The sequence below is a fragment of the Anguilla anguilla genome, chromosome 8 (genome assembly GCF_013347855.1).
Source record: "Anguilla anguilla isolate fAngAng1 chromosome 8, fAngAng1.pri, whole genome shotgun sequence".
NCBI lineage: Eukaryota > Metazoa > Chordata > Actinopteri > Anguilliformes > Anguillidae > Anguilla > Anguilla anguilla.
Genome location: NC_049208.1, coordinates 23,588,715 through 23,603,627, shown reverse-complemented (window position 1 = coordinate 23,603,627; position 14,913 = coordinate 23,588,715). Strand labels below are relative to the sequence as shown.

The 14,913-nt window shown below is 40.3% G+C and overlaps 1 protein-coding gene across 3 annotated transcripts in view; it reads left to right on the top strand.

The window, feature by feature from the left end:
- spidr (scaffold protein involved in DNA repair) overlaps positions 1 to 14,913 on the top strand; it is a 68,998-nt gene that overhangs the window by 28,294 nt on the left and 25,791 nt on the right. For all 3 annotated transcript variants that reach the window (XM_035430100.1, XM_035430101.1, XM_035430099.1), the window contains exons 9-10: positions 11,209 to 11,401; positions 11,966 to 12,165. In XM_035430100.1, coding sequence (XP_035285991.1) covers positions 11,209 to 11,401; positions 11,966 to 12,165 — 393 coding nt within the window. The remainder of the gene's footprint in view (positions 1 to 11,208; positions 11,402 to 11,965; positions 12,166 to 14,913) is intronic.

Sequence of the window (14,913 nt, the reverse complement as noted above, 5' to 3'; positions counted from 1 at the left end):
ATTGATATACTTATTTTATTGGATATATTATATATTGCAGTGCTCACTGGTTGATTCTGAAGTAATATATAGCTTCTTTGATTGATGATTGTGTGAAATTATTGAAGCTTTTCTGCTCTTGTTGAAATTAACTGCTATGTCATTTGAATAGCTACGGTACACACATTACCTTTCATTGTCAAGTTAAGATTTTATTAATCACATAATTGGTCTGGAACTGAGCATACACACAGCTTTTGCTCAAATCTGTGTGTACAAGGTTTATAAATGAGGCCCCAGGTACTTATCATTTCCGAACCTTGATCTGCACTAATTTCAGCTGTCAGTCAATAATTGAGCCTTTTAAAATGTATGGCCTCTTTTGAGAGGAATCATTTTGCCATATCGCACATTACAGAAAATTAAAGCTTGAGCTGACTTATGTCCTGGGGTGTGTGAATATTGGACATTTATTCTTTGTGTTATGCATAGCTATTTCTGACATAGTGCGATGTAAAGTGGGTAAATTGTCTAGTTAAGAGCAATTAACTACTGAATATTCTACCTTCACGGCAAATCGGTGCATCAAACATAGTATAGCATATGACTGAGCCACCTACGAACACTTACGCTACAGTATGTGAAATGTCCTCATTAGAGACTGGCGCAAACCTCTTGAAAGGCAGTCAATTTCATTGTGAGTGGTAGGAATTCTGGCAAAGCTGGCTACAACGAGCCCCTACGATAACCGTGATTATCCATTAGCTAGCCCTCAATACAAATATGCTCAGCATTACTAGCAAAGGCTAATATGCTCAGCATTATTAGCAAAGGCTAATATGCTCGGCATTATTAGCAAAGGCTAACTGTTCGATTATGACCAATGCGAATTTGACAATATCAAAAATATGGTGACGGTGGAGCTGAATAAAAAACTTATATAATTGAAATATTTCAAACAGTAATACATGCAAATCAAGGAGGACATATTTGCCGTGTTCGTACGGTATGTATCCTCTTTGAGTGAATCAATGCTGTTGGACTCGGAGGAGCCTCCCTCTCTCTCTTCTTCCAATTCACTCCCCAAATTCATATCAGTTAGGCAAAGGTACACCTTAGCCATGCTCAGTTCTCAAGATTTGATTTCTCAAATATTTAACACAAGAATTTCACTTGTTTATTTTTCTATTTAGTGAGCAATGTTTTTCACCACTTTTTTGGCATACTTTGGCCTATTGTTGGTTTTATGTTGTTGCTATGTTGGTATACAGATTTTTGATGCTGAAAGAATGTTTGTATGAACTCCCAAATAGTCGCTATTATCCAGTTTGTCATGCTTGGTATAGTTGCAGATGAGACTGAGTTGTGGCGCTTCTTAAATGGACAAACTATGCGACAATGATGGCCATTAAAAACCCTATATGTGGCATTGTTGTAGTGTATCGTGTACTAATGGAGCTAGGATGCAGAGTCGTTTCAACTCATAGAATGGTTGCAGGACCAATGCATGTCTGAGTTGAGCACTCTCAGGACACTGATGTCCTGGTCTCAAGAGAGTGAACACACTTCTGAAATCTTATTCCATTAATGGTGCTGCTGGGTAGCTCATCTTGATAAGGCACTGTTCTATACGTCAGTGGCCCCCACGTCCTGTATCGAATCTGAACCGTGACCGTGGCGTGTGGCCGGCAGCCCTCGTAGGGGTGATTTGTGTTCACTTTGCCCCGGGAGGGTTTCACCTGGCCGGAGTTATGGTGGTGGAGTTTGACAGGAAGGGCTGTGTCTGCACAAACCAAGGTCTCGTCTGTGCGAACCTGGCTTATCGACTGCATATTCTAACCTACAGCCAATTTTGAACCCAGTCTGAAATAACTCCTTTAATATCTATTAGCTTCATTAAGTCAATAACCACATTTTCATGCACACAATAATGCAGTCATCATCAATTTTGCGATGTAGCCATTTACATGTGTCTGCATAAGAAGCGTGTCCCTACTGCTCCCCTTTACATGCAAATAATTGTTCATTTTATCACATTGCATAATAGGAGGAGTCAGAGTTTTTTTCCCGCCACTTTTCACAAAACTTGAGCCATGCAACAGTGGTTTGTATTTGCCATTTTGCATATTTAGCAGAACCGACTGGTTCAGACAGCATTACCGGCAAAAAGTTTTGAAAAGAGTAGAGCTTGAGACAGCGGTACATCCTTCTGCCGTGAACAGTTAGTAAGTGTGGGGTTAATTGTGTACTTTTGGGCAACCCACTTGCCTTGCCTGTCAAACTAGCAGGATTTGGTTAGTTTGGCAAGGTTAGTAGACAGCAGTAACAGTCATACTCAGTGTGAACACGTAACAAGAAGTCCACTGAAGCTGTTGACTTGTTCCAGTAGTTCTATAATAACACGAGTAAAGTCTGTATGTCTTACTGTGATTATGGTTACTTAAATTAAGAGCTTAGCCACAGTATCATGATCAGAGTGAGGTGTTTACATAGCTTCCTGCTGAGCTGGATGCTGGCATGAATGCTCTAAGTTGTTGTTTAAAGCCACACGCTTCTAGCTTCTGTGGGCCACACAATTCAGGTTTTAATTTTTTATTTTACATTTTGTAAAATTTTTGTTTAGGGCCACCGAAATCCTATAGCCGACACTGCCTTCCTGGGAACACTACACAGGTTGATTTATACGTTACTCAGAAATTAGTGTTGAACTAAAAATGTTTTCAGTCTGAAGAAATTTGAACCTTATGACCTCTGCCTCGCAACATAATGTTTTTCAATAGAACAAACACAATCTTAAAGAAATTTTACTGGTGAAATGCAATTGAGTCTCCGCATCTTTACAGCTGCGTTGGAGAAACTGCTTTGTAGATCGGTATCAGTATCTGCGTCACTGTGTAATCGGTAAAAAAATCTAGATTCAATCATCCCTATTGATAAACGCACCATACAGCATGGATAAAATCGTTAATAAGTATCCTTAAGCACTGTGCATATTTTATACCCTAGTGTTTGCTGGCATACATTATTTCTGTGTATGTACTGTACAAGTGCTGACAGTTTTTCCTGCATCTCAAAGTTGCCTCTAATTTTCCACTTCCTTATGGTCATGTTTCCTTCTGTATTCATTTTTTTGTTTCTGTGTAGCAACATGTGGATTCATCTAACTTGATGTTTACTTAGGTCATGTTTAAATCAGTTCATTGTATTGTGTCTGACAAGTTCTTGCATTGGACCTTGAGTCATTATAATTGACAGAGTGACTGTTGTTTCTGTGGAATTATGTATTTGGTTTCAAGGTGTAGTGTATATTTAGTATTTTTGGCAGAACAGTGACACATAGATGAATTGCTCAATAGCAATAGCCTGGATTTACTGGCTGTGACTTTAACTGGCACCCACTATCATTTGTTTCATACACATGCCTATGTGAAAATTATTCTCCTTTATGCATGAAATCTAAGATTAAGAGGAACACAATGCAAGTGCCATTCTTTTGTGTTTGAGATGTGTCTGCTGATTCTGAGTTTATACTTGATACACCTTTTGAATAATTCCAGACTGTTGAATATACAATAGTAACTGGGTCGGTCTGTAATTTAAATTTAAATTTGCGAAGTACACTGCAACATGACATTGCTTGAAGTTTGCGTTTGAGATATTCAGTAATCAAGTAAAAATAGTGTGTGGCGGCCATCTGCTCGGCAAGGGCTGTGCCAACTTCTTTCAACAAATTGCATTTTGCTCATCTTATTTTCTGTTTTTGCTTTATTTATTTATTTATTTATTTATTCATTCATTCATTCATTCATTTATTTATTCATTCATTTATTTATTTATTTATGTGCTTTTTAAAAAATTTATACAGAATTAAATCAATTTAATCCATAAGGGCGAGTCTGGCTTACTTCAGTGAATTCCGTTATATTTATCTTCTTACGTTTTTAGGTAAAACTTTTTTTTTTTTTTTAAAGTAAGCCATGAAATCACATAGCAACCACGGTAGACTGGCGTTTAAGGGCATCTTGTAAACCAGTTATGCTGACACTCGACAAAAAAAAAAATCTAAGTAATTAGAAATGTTGATGGAGACAGAAGCACTCAGAAATTTGCTGGGGAAATGGGTGTTGTATGTACACAAATCACAAATATATGATCATAGAATACATAATTATTTGTTCATATTAGCATGCGTTTTAATCACATTTTAACCATTTCTTGTAACTATGGTATTACTATCAAAATAAGCAATGTTCATAGTGACGAATGAAACCGATTAGGCATTAGAATTTAATGGAAATGTATTGAAATTCATATTGATTCAAGTCAAATTCATATTGAAGAATTAAATTGGAATTTATCAGCCTCTGAATTCAGTTCATGTTCCTTGAAGTTTTTACATTGTTTTGATTCAGAGATTGCCATCATGGAATTTAAAAAATAGGAATGAATTGATCTGCAAAACCTACTCCACATTGTATTAAAAAAATGAAAATAAAAAGTAAATTTTAAAATGGGGATGGATTAATTGCATAGTATTAAGCCTGTTTGTTGTGACAAACTTTATTTCAGAGTGCTTTTGAAAAAAAAAGTCACACAATTAGCTGAATAGCCTCTGCTGGCAATAGAACGGGTTCAAAGGATTTAAATACACGAATCATCTTCATTCAGGTGGTGAGCAAACAAAGATTATGGCAATATGACTAAGGGGCTTTGAATGCAATTTGGGGATAAACTAATAACATTTCCGTGAAATCTTTAAATACCAACAAAACTAGTTGCTGATTTTGTCTTTCACCATTGCCAGTGCTTGGCAACTTGCTTGTTAGGACGTCTGGATTATTAATGTAATTTCTTTGTGAGGAGTTACAGGAAATGGCTGGATGAAAAAATGGAAGCAAAATGTTCTTATCTTAGACTCCTGTGTGCACTAACATTACACAACTGTGCTGTCCAGATGTAATTTCTAACAGCAGGGGCTTACAGCACATTTCAGAACAGCTCATTCTCTAGCTGTGGCTTTAAGTAGTTTTAAATCAAACCCTTGTTTCACGCTTTGTGGTGAGTTACTGTTATCAGTTCCCTGAAGTGATTGCCTGATGTGAGCACTTTTAAGAGTATACGTAACTCCACTTGAGTGAAGACGCCTCTGATCTTCATTGTTACACTCTGAGAATCTTAACAATGCTTGGCAACCTTTAACCTTTTTTGTTAAGATCCTCTTAATCGCATTACAAAGCCACAGTAACTTTATCTTTTTCCCTTGTCCTATGCACACACTCAAACACATACAAATCACTCGCACACAGTAACACACACACACACACACACACAAACACCATGCCTCCCAATTGCCAGCAAAATCACATTATCATGTGCAGTTCTCTTCTGTTTAAAAAATTCTGTATTGAAACTTTGACAATCAACTTGGTTAACAGTTAGAAGCCCTGCTAACTTCAAATTTAGATTAGATGCACTTTTAATGCTAACTAGTGTTACATTTTAAATGGCAATTGTTTTGGCTTGTCTCGCCACACTGTATGTGGTGTCTTGACTCAGAATAAAACCTCTTTTTCCTGTTACTTTCCATTGGTTTAATATATATATATATATATATATGTTTTTCTGTGAAGTGTAAAAAGTAATAAGCTTAAATTTAGCGAGACCATTAGTTTGGAAAAAAACAAAAGACTGGGAGCTGAAGGTTGAGAAGGCTGAGGGGTGACTGAAAGTCTACGGGCTCTGCTGATGTTTGGCAGTTTGAGCAGGAGCCAGCTCCAGCTGTTCGGCCTCTCTGAGCATTCACGCATGCATGTGAGAGCGTTTGTGTGTGTGTATGTGTGTATGCGCACGCGCGCGACCGCTCTGGAAATTCCAGGAGGGCTGTGTAGGGGGGCCCATGCTCCGCTCTGACGTCAGAGGCCGCTCCTGGGAATGTTGCGCATTCCTCTTCCTGGCAGTGGTCAGGTGGCTTCCAGCGCGGTGGCGGGGGGGGAAGGGGGTTGGGCGGGAGACACAGTGGGATCGTTTTCAGCTGTGCTGGGGAACACTTCATAATCGCTGCCGAGCTGTGGGAATGCACCAGGGGCCACGCCAGCACACACAATTGGAAACACATGCAGCACATTACTGGCATATATGTCATTCTAGCAGCTCTCTGCAACCTCCCTGTGTTTTTAAGTCAGAATGTAGTAGTTCTGCAGATGGTCATTCAAGAGAAGACGTAATGTTCCGTGGCCAGCTGATCATCTCTCGGTCTGATTGGCTGATTAAGAACCCCTCCTCCTCCTCCTCCTGTGAATTGAAGGCATTGTTATCCTGCTGGTGGGAAATGCCTACATTGCATCACGTGCGTGGGTGCTACGCAGTGGAGGTGGCTTCTGAGTAAGCCTTTAAAAGCTTTAAGGTCCTTGGATGAATGACACTGCGGAAAAGCCTGTCTTTATAGTTGTGATGACTGAACTCCTCCCTTTTGTACTCCATGTCATGTACGAGCGATACAAGCTGTTCAGGAGGTGCTTAATGGCTAAATCTTGGATTGTGAAAATGATAAACAAGAATTTGTTATTGGAGGTTTTTATTTTCAAATAATTTTTTTTATTTTCAGAATATTTTTTTTGCGTATTTGTTTGGACTTTTCAGTGATGACTTTTCCAGTAATGCCATGAAAAGTTATTTTAGCACATTGCTGTGCTATGTCTGTGTCTGGAATGTTACATAGCTTTGGGATTTCCTGTCTGAAACAGGGATGCAGAGCAGGATCCTTCCTACCCACAATCCTTCACTGTGTTGCACTGCTCTAGCAAGCAGGATCCTCCGTACCCAAAATCCTTCACTATGTTGCACTGCTCTAGCTAGCAGGATCCTCCCTACCCACAATCCTTCACTTGCCTGCACTGCTCTAATGGGCAGGTTTCTCCCTACCCAAAATCTACCATTCGTCTGCACTGTTCTAGCAAACATCTTTCATACCCACAATCCTTCACTGGACTGCAATGCTCTAACGAGTAGTATCCTCCCTACCCAGAATCCATCACTCACCTGCACTGCTCTAGTGAGTAGGACCCTGCCTACCCACAATCCTTCACTTGCCTGCACAGTTCTAGTGAGCATTATCCTCCCTACCCATAATCCCCTCACTTCTTTGCTCTAGAAAGCAGGACCCTCCCTACAAAGTCCCTGAGGGCACTGGATAGGCCGGGAAATCCAGTTGTGTAAGCTACTGACAAGCGCACCTGGGTCTCTGCTTACCTTTGGAACTTGGTTCTGTACTGAAATATCACAAAGCTATTCTAAAGTCAATTCTTAGTTCTGACTGGTTTATGTAATTGATGTGAATTTATCACCTTTTGTGGAAAGTTGCTTTTCTCATAAATTTTACAACTTGAGTGTTTTCTTATGATTCGCTACAGAGTCCTTTTTATATTACAATACTCTCACCTTTTACATTTGTAGACATAGCTCTTATGGTGTCAGTTTACAACCCTCTGAGTCACTGTGCTGTTCTTCAGTCCTTCTTCCTGGTAAAAGGCTGTGGCTGAGATAAGGGGTGAACCGGGTTCAGAATGGGTGTGTCTGAACACTGCTTGAGAGCAGCAGACTATTTGAATTTATATCACATGTTTCAACTACCCTGATTAACCTTATTTTAACCTTCCAGGATAATATGATTTTTGTGCGAAGGCAGTTATTTATAATTAATTATAATACATCTTAAAATCATAACCCCTACTGGGCATATCACTACTAGTCGTATTCCATCAGTTCCATTGTAACCACTGATCTCACTCAATCACATCAATTCAATTGTGACCTTTGATCCAACATTATCACATGAACTCCACTATGACCGCTGATCCAACTACAGTTCAATCAATCAACAAAATTTTATTTATATAGCGTATTTCACAGCAATTGTCACAATACGCCAATCCTGACAGACAACCCTGGCCTAAACCCCCACAGGAGCAAGCCTAAAGCAACAGTGGCAAGGAAAACTCCCTGTAGCAGATAGGAAGAAACCTGGGGAGGAACCAGGCTCAAGGGGGAAACCCATCCTCAGCTGGTCGGCTCAGTGTGTAGATTGGTGACCAACACAGTCGTAAATAAATTAATAATAATTTTTACAGAATGATTAAAAGTATCTTTTGAAACGTAGGAAATAACAGTAGGGGCAAAAAGTGCACTTTCAATTTGTCTTTGAGATCTGTCTCTCACTCCCTCTCTCTTGATGCTGTCCCCTTCTGCTGCGTCTCGACGTCCCTGCTCATGGTGGACATATGTAACCGAGGCACCTCCAGGGTCATCTTTGCACATCCCGAACCGCCGGAATATGGCCGTGACAGGATCAGCTCCCATGCAGTTAAAAAGAGGCTCATCAGAGGATGACCTGCTGCACACATGCCAGCACGATGCTGAATGCCCAGAGCATCACTGAGCAGCAAGCCTGGGCATAAGACATTCCAGCTGATATTCTCCATCCACAGAGTGTTCTGGTGCTGTGTTAAGTGATGAGTCAAGTTTCTGTTTATCCTAGCATGGTGGTAGAAAGAGAGCGGTATTGCAGATGTTGGGAGAGGCACTGTTTATGTTGTGGTTGGCAAGAGAGGTGGAAGCGTGACTGAGGAAGCGTGCTGCTAGTGTTTATCAGCGGTTCTAGCAGTACTCAACACCGTTGAAGCAAACGTTCTAATGCTCACGTTGAACCTTGTGGCAAAATAAAGCCATCAAATGTATGCATGAGAACATGCAGCACAACGTATGACACACACAGGGTTCTCTCAGGCTTCCCTGAACCCAGTACAGCACCACCCTGATGCCCTGGAGCAACACGTCCAGGGCACGTTGTCGGTTCCCTTAGCCAAGCACGCTCCCATAGACATCCAGGAGCGGAACACAATGTCCTGGAGAGAATTGCTATCAGTTCCGATCCACGTCTGTTTCAGTGAATTATCACAGCAAATAGAGAGCACTCAAGAAACTTAAATTGCACCCTTTTAATATCAGCAGTCTTATTTAGAACCAGTGTTCTTCAAAAATATTATTGGCTGTTTCCTTGGCTAGATTGAGCGAAGTTCTTCCTTTACTGTTTGTTTCGTTCTGTTTTCTGCCTGTTTTCCAGTCCCCAAACCCCAAAAACTGTTAGTCTGTCCAAAAGCACTGTCCGTAGTTTGGTTTGTTTCGTTGATTGGGTTAATTTGAGCATGTGGTACACAGTGGGAGGTTAGCTCCCTTGAATCATCCTGTTCTTTTGTATATTAGTTTGGAAGCTATGTAGTATTTTGAGTAATGAAACGGAAAAATAAACCAATGTGTTTGCTAACTAGTGACGCATTTCTTTTTGTTTGCATACAAGTAGAATATAAAATAAGAACATTTATTTTAAACATTTCACAAACACAGCTGAGTTGAAAGGGGGAAAATGTTGTTTGCAACTTTCATTTCATTTAGTTCTCCTCACCCATGACATTTTATAACGTCTGATTTTTATTTATAACTGCAAAGTTTAATGCATAAAAATTAGTTGTGTATAATTTCATTGATATCAACTTTTTTATAGAGCTTTTGTGAAATATACATTCCCTCACTATTTGTAATTCAGTCAGAACTCTTTGGAAGAACAACTTCATATGATTTTCCATGATGGTCTTATTTTGATTATTTTAATTTGTGTTCTTAACAGAAGGAAGCAATTTGGTTACACATGGAAGAACAACTGGAAGAAATCAGAAGTGGGACCAAAACGTTTTCAGCCATACTTTGAAAGCTTGAAAGCTGAGCAAGAGTTTTTAGTTTATTTTTTGTTGTTAAAGCTCAGCAAAATATATGGAAATTTAGAAGGTATCAACTTGTGCTGAACCCAAAAGGTTATTTTGTTTGTGAGTTGACAAAGAGCGTGTCAGGTCAGGTCTTTGAGAAGTTTGTTAAGCTGCCTCTGTCTGAGTTCAGCGGGGTGGAAAAAGCATTTCAGCAAGTTAGAGGCCATATATCAGTTGTGTATTTTTCCACTGAGCAGGAGGGAGTTGAACCAACCTGAGAGATCTCTACTGATATTCTATGACCATTGTGGTGGTGAGGTGGGAGGAGGGTGCTGCTTATCTAAATTTGACTCTCAGCCTGTGTGTTTAGACTTCGGAGGCCCTTTCTGCATTTATGTAAGAATAGGACACCTGAACTACGTATTCTGCGGCAGCAGTATCATATCTTACTGAGATCTATGACCTTTTCTGCCAGCTTTTAATATGCATTTGTGGTTTCAGTTTACGTGGAGACTTGCCCAACCATTCAAGCTTCTCTCTCACTGCTGACTTTAAAACGGGTATAGATAGATTGAAATCTGTTTGCGAGATGCACAAAGCCACAGGGGCGTTGCTAAAAGTCACGCTTGAAATTAAAATGGTGTCAAAGTAGTAATGACATGAAAGCAGTCCGTATGTACGCGCAGCTTTTGAAAGTCAGTTGGAAACTTTAACACCTAATTTCATCTGGTCGATAACTGAAATTGTCGTGTCTTTCAGTTTTATCTTCTATTAGTCTCTAAGGGCATGCGTTAGTGCATGTGTTTGTACGTGCGTGTGTTAATGAACATGTCTAGAGGCCAGAATTACAGGGTTTCATCAGAATTTTTTGTGTAAAATTAGTTACCAACATAGGAATGCTCTTTTGTCATGTCTGTTGTCTATAGGGCTGATAAAATCCATGAACTTTCTTGTGTTAACTAACAGATGCAATACAGGACAATGATATGGGTACTACCACATTAAGTATAAGGTTCTGTACTCTCATCAGCTAGAAACCTGTACTTAACAGCGCTCTGTGTATTCATGACTGCATTCATATAAAATGCCTATGGCATGAAAACATAATTGTTGGGATACAGGTTGGGTGATATCCGGGTTTCACATTGCCATACCCTTCTTGAGAAATACTGGGGTATATAGCATTAACAGTGTCAGTTGCTGGGCAGTGTGAAAACTTGTGTAAAGGATCTTACTACAGGGTGGCATTTCGCTTACAATGACATATTGTTTACAGTGACTCATATGGGCTACAAGTAAACCCAACTACACTCCACTGTACTTGGCCATGTTATTTCAATAATCATTTCATAATTTCTCTGATTAATTTGACAAAATATAATTTGGCCATGGCCACTTTTCATTGATTATATAGCAATATGCTCAGTATTTCATACTCTAGTTATGTTTTCATCTCCCTTTGTCTCCTCACTAGGCAGAAACTTGTAATGGAAGGTGAAAATAATCCAGTCATTCTCAACACACACTTCAGCCAGAAGGTCCTGGAGGACGGGGCCTGTGCAGGGGGGCGAGTCTCAGCTGGAAAGTGCACCCCGTACCCTTTGACTAGGGTGTTCCATCTGATGGAGAACAGCGCTGTCTCTGAGGAAAAGCTTGCTGCCAAAACGGTGCTTTTATCTTGCATTCATTTATAGCTCATTTTTGTAAAGGTGTGTGGTGTTTAGAATGGGGTGTATGTGCGGTGTAAAGGTGTGTGGTGGTTTGAGTGGGGTGTATGTGTTGTGTAAAGGTGTGTGGGGGTTAGCGTGGGGTGTATGTGCTGTGTAAAGGTGTGGTATTTAAAATGGGGTGTATATGCTGTGTAAAGGTGTAGTGGTTTGAGTGGGGTGTATGCGATGTGTAAAGGTGTGTGCGGGTTAGAGTGGGGTCTATGGGCTGTGTAAAGGTGTGTTGTGTTTAGAATGGGGTGTATGTGCGGTGTAAAGGTATGTGGTGGTTAGAATGGGGTGTATGTGTTGTGTAAAGGTGTGTGGGGGTTAGAGTGGGGTCTATGGGCTGTGTAAAGGTGTGTTGCGTTTAGAATGGGGTGTATGTGCGGTGTAAAGGTATGTGGTGGTTAGAATGGTTTTTATGTGCTGTATAGGTTTGTGTGGTGGTTAGAGGATTGATGTGTGTGGGGGATATTGGCCCAGCAGCTTCACGTCTTTTCCCGGCTGCTTTGTTCTTTGCAGGGAGAGTCGTGGGGTGTCGGCGATGCGATGTGCGACTCCCTGCTGGAGGTGATCGAGGGATACGGCGTGGCAGGCTGGATGGGGCGAGATGTTTCAGTGGTGGTGCAGAGGGTCTACTGCCTTCACATCCAAGAGCCCTCTTCCCAGCCTCTTCTCAAACACAGACTGCCTGGAACTGAGCCTCTCCAGCCCAGATACAGGTACAGTGGCCATTAGGCTTTATTTTATGCATTATTTTCTCTGATTGTGTAAGCAGAGTTTTTGATTAACAAGCTCTTGAAAATAAAAAGTGTACAAAGCTGTTCTGTCTGTATCTGTCTGCCAACGTCTTTGTATCAAGTGCTTTGTGTATTTATTTATTATAAAGCCAGGTAACCATATTTAAGCACATGTATGGACAATAATTATATAATCACCAATTATGATGTTGATATCTAGAAGCATTTTGGAGGATGTGTCCTCATGTACACCATCTCAAATTGACTGAGGATGTTAGTTGTGGTGCTAGTTTACAGTTATGCGTGTGTGCATGCGTAATATAATGGATATGTTTATTATTTCTCATGCTGTTAATGAATTTCATTTCTGATTGTTATATAATGAGCATTTGATGTTTGGGAGAGAATGGAAAGAGTGTAGTCAAAGTTGTTTTCTTTAGAACTGTAGAAGGCAAGGGTAGGGTTTTCCCCCTGAAGAAAAGAGGTCAAAGGTGTTTTGAAAGTATGAGAGAATTTTAGAAAGGTCAGTTTTTTTTTCATTCCTCAAGATCGCTTTTCCACATCAGGAAAATAGTAATTGACAAAACTATTGTGTACTAAAATTAAATAAATTTTTCTAATGAAACACTAATGACGACTAGTGATATGCAGTAACAAAAAGCCTAATATTGTGCCCATGAGCAAGTGAAAAGGCTGCTTGGCTCACTTTCTTTGTGGCCTGTGAACATGGGCTAGTTGCTGAACAGAACTACATAACATAATCAGTAACAACTATATAACAAATTGAACATATGTAGGCTCCTGAATGAAGCTACAGTATATATCCACATCACTAACATAGCTACTGAATGTACTGCTGCCAGTATAATGGTGCATAATCACTCGAGCTGTGACAGTTTGATTTGTGCCTGTCGATGCATTTGATGTAATAATTATACCGATCAGGAAAATGCCTGGTGAGAGGCATTTTAAGAAAAATGTTTGACTAAACCTGTGTATAATGTTTTGGCTGTGATGTGCAGTCCACTACTCAGCAGTGTGTATGCCTTCTCTTGTTGAGGCTTCAAAGTGTTCATTTAATGACACAGTACGACAGTGGAGAGCGCAGATTCAGATTCTCCAGTTCTGATCAGAAAACACAGCAGTGACGACGATTGCCGCACCAAACACGGAAAACAACAATGCTCCGGTAAAGTAGCGTGAATTTGGACCCCAGACAGTTCTGTGACTTGGGCAGATGGACGCCCATGATTTCAAAGTAGCTTTTTTGTTTATTTAGAGCTTAAAAAAGAAAAGAGAAAAGTAGGCTTGTAGCAGTGTTCAGTTTAACCGGTGACATACGGTGCATAAGCCAACACAAAGTTGTGTTATTGCCAGTACTGGTACTTTGAAATTGCAATTTAAAAATAAAGTTAAAAAATGCATGACATTAACCATTTTTTACAGGCTTTTGTTCCCTTTTGTAGTGCATTGTGCAATAAGCCTTGGCGGATCCCACCTTTTGCAAGCATAGACCTGGCAACCACAAACAGTTTACAGCTTCTCTGATGGTTGAAGAAAATTAATTGAACTCAGATTAAAATGCAAATGACCAATTTACTCTATTGCTTTTCAAACGTCATTTTGCTACCATTCAAGCACTAACAAGCAGATGTTTTTGCAGTCATATTTACTGTGAATTTGGGTGTTAGCAAGTGCATGTGGGGACTCCACTCTGGCACCCTGGATTTTGTACTGAATAAAATGTATGTTCTGATGAAGGTCTTTGAACGGATGATCAGCACTTTCAGTAAACATGAAATTTGCAATGGACAAAAAGTTGTCTGTTCTGAACCTGCTCTATTTTGCCTCCAGCATTTTTACTGAATATTTGTGCGTGTGCAGTAGTGTTCCCTGTCTATTAAATAAAATGGGATTTCACTGTTGAAAATGTGAAATGTGAAATTATCAGAGTGCGATGTGATGGATCTGTAAGAATCGCATTACATTACAGTACAGTACATTACTGGCATTTGGCTTATCTAGAGTGTCATACAGTGAGAAGACAAGTGCGTAAGTCAGGGCTATGACGTGGTGGGCGGGTTGACTGTGAGGGGCATAACAGTAGGTACTGGAGCGGAGAAAGACGCGAGAGTCCTCTGCCTAACACATTTCATCCATCGCATCCTTTTTTTGTCAGTCCTAACAATGGGACAGCTTTTTAAATCAAGCAATCCTTGCTTTGGCTGGCCTCTTACCAGGAAAACACTGGAGCAGCTCAGAAGCATTTAGCACTGTGGTGATACGTCAGCAGTGTGGAACGCGTCAGGCATTGATTTCCTCGCGTCAGCAAACGTCAAGAACAGAGGTGGGCCAACCCAGGTCCTGAAGGGCCTCGGGACCTGCTGGTTTTTGTTGTTATTTGGAACTTTATTGATCAATTAAAGCAGGCGATTACATAGTTTACCCCCCTCAACTTGGTTTCTTGGGTCTAAAGTGGTTGTGGTATTTAAGGTGAAAACAAAGACCAGCAGACCCTGCGGCTCTCCGGGACCTGTGCTGGCCACCTCTGGTTAATAATGAACTCATTTACCAGGTCTCAGTGCCTCTTATCTATGACCTGAGAAAGATGGGTATGTAAAAGCATGCCACACTCTGACGTATTCAGCATTCCATAGCATTTTAAACTAACACCCCTTTATGCTACCCACAACATCACTGGAGAGGGCTTAGTTACTTAAAAATGAATTA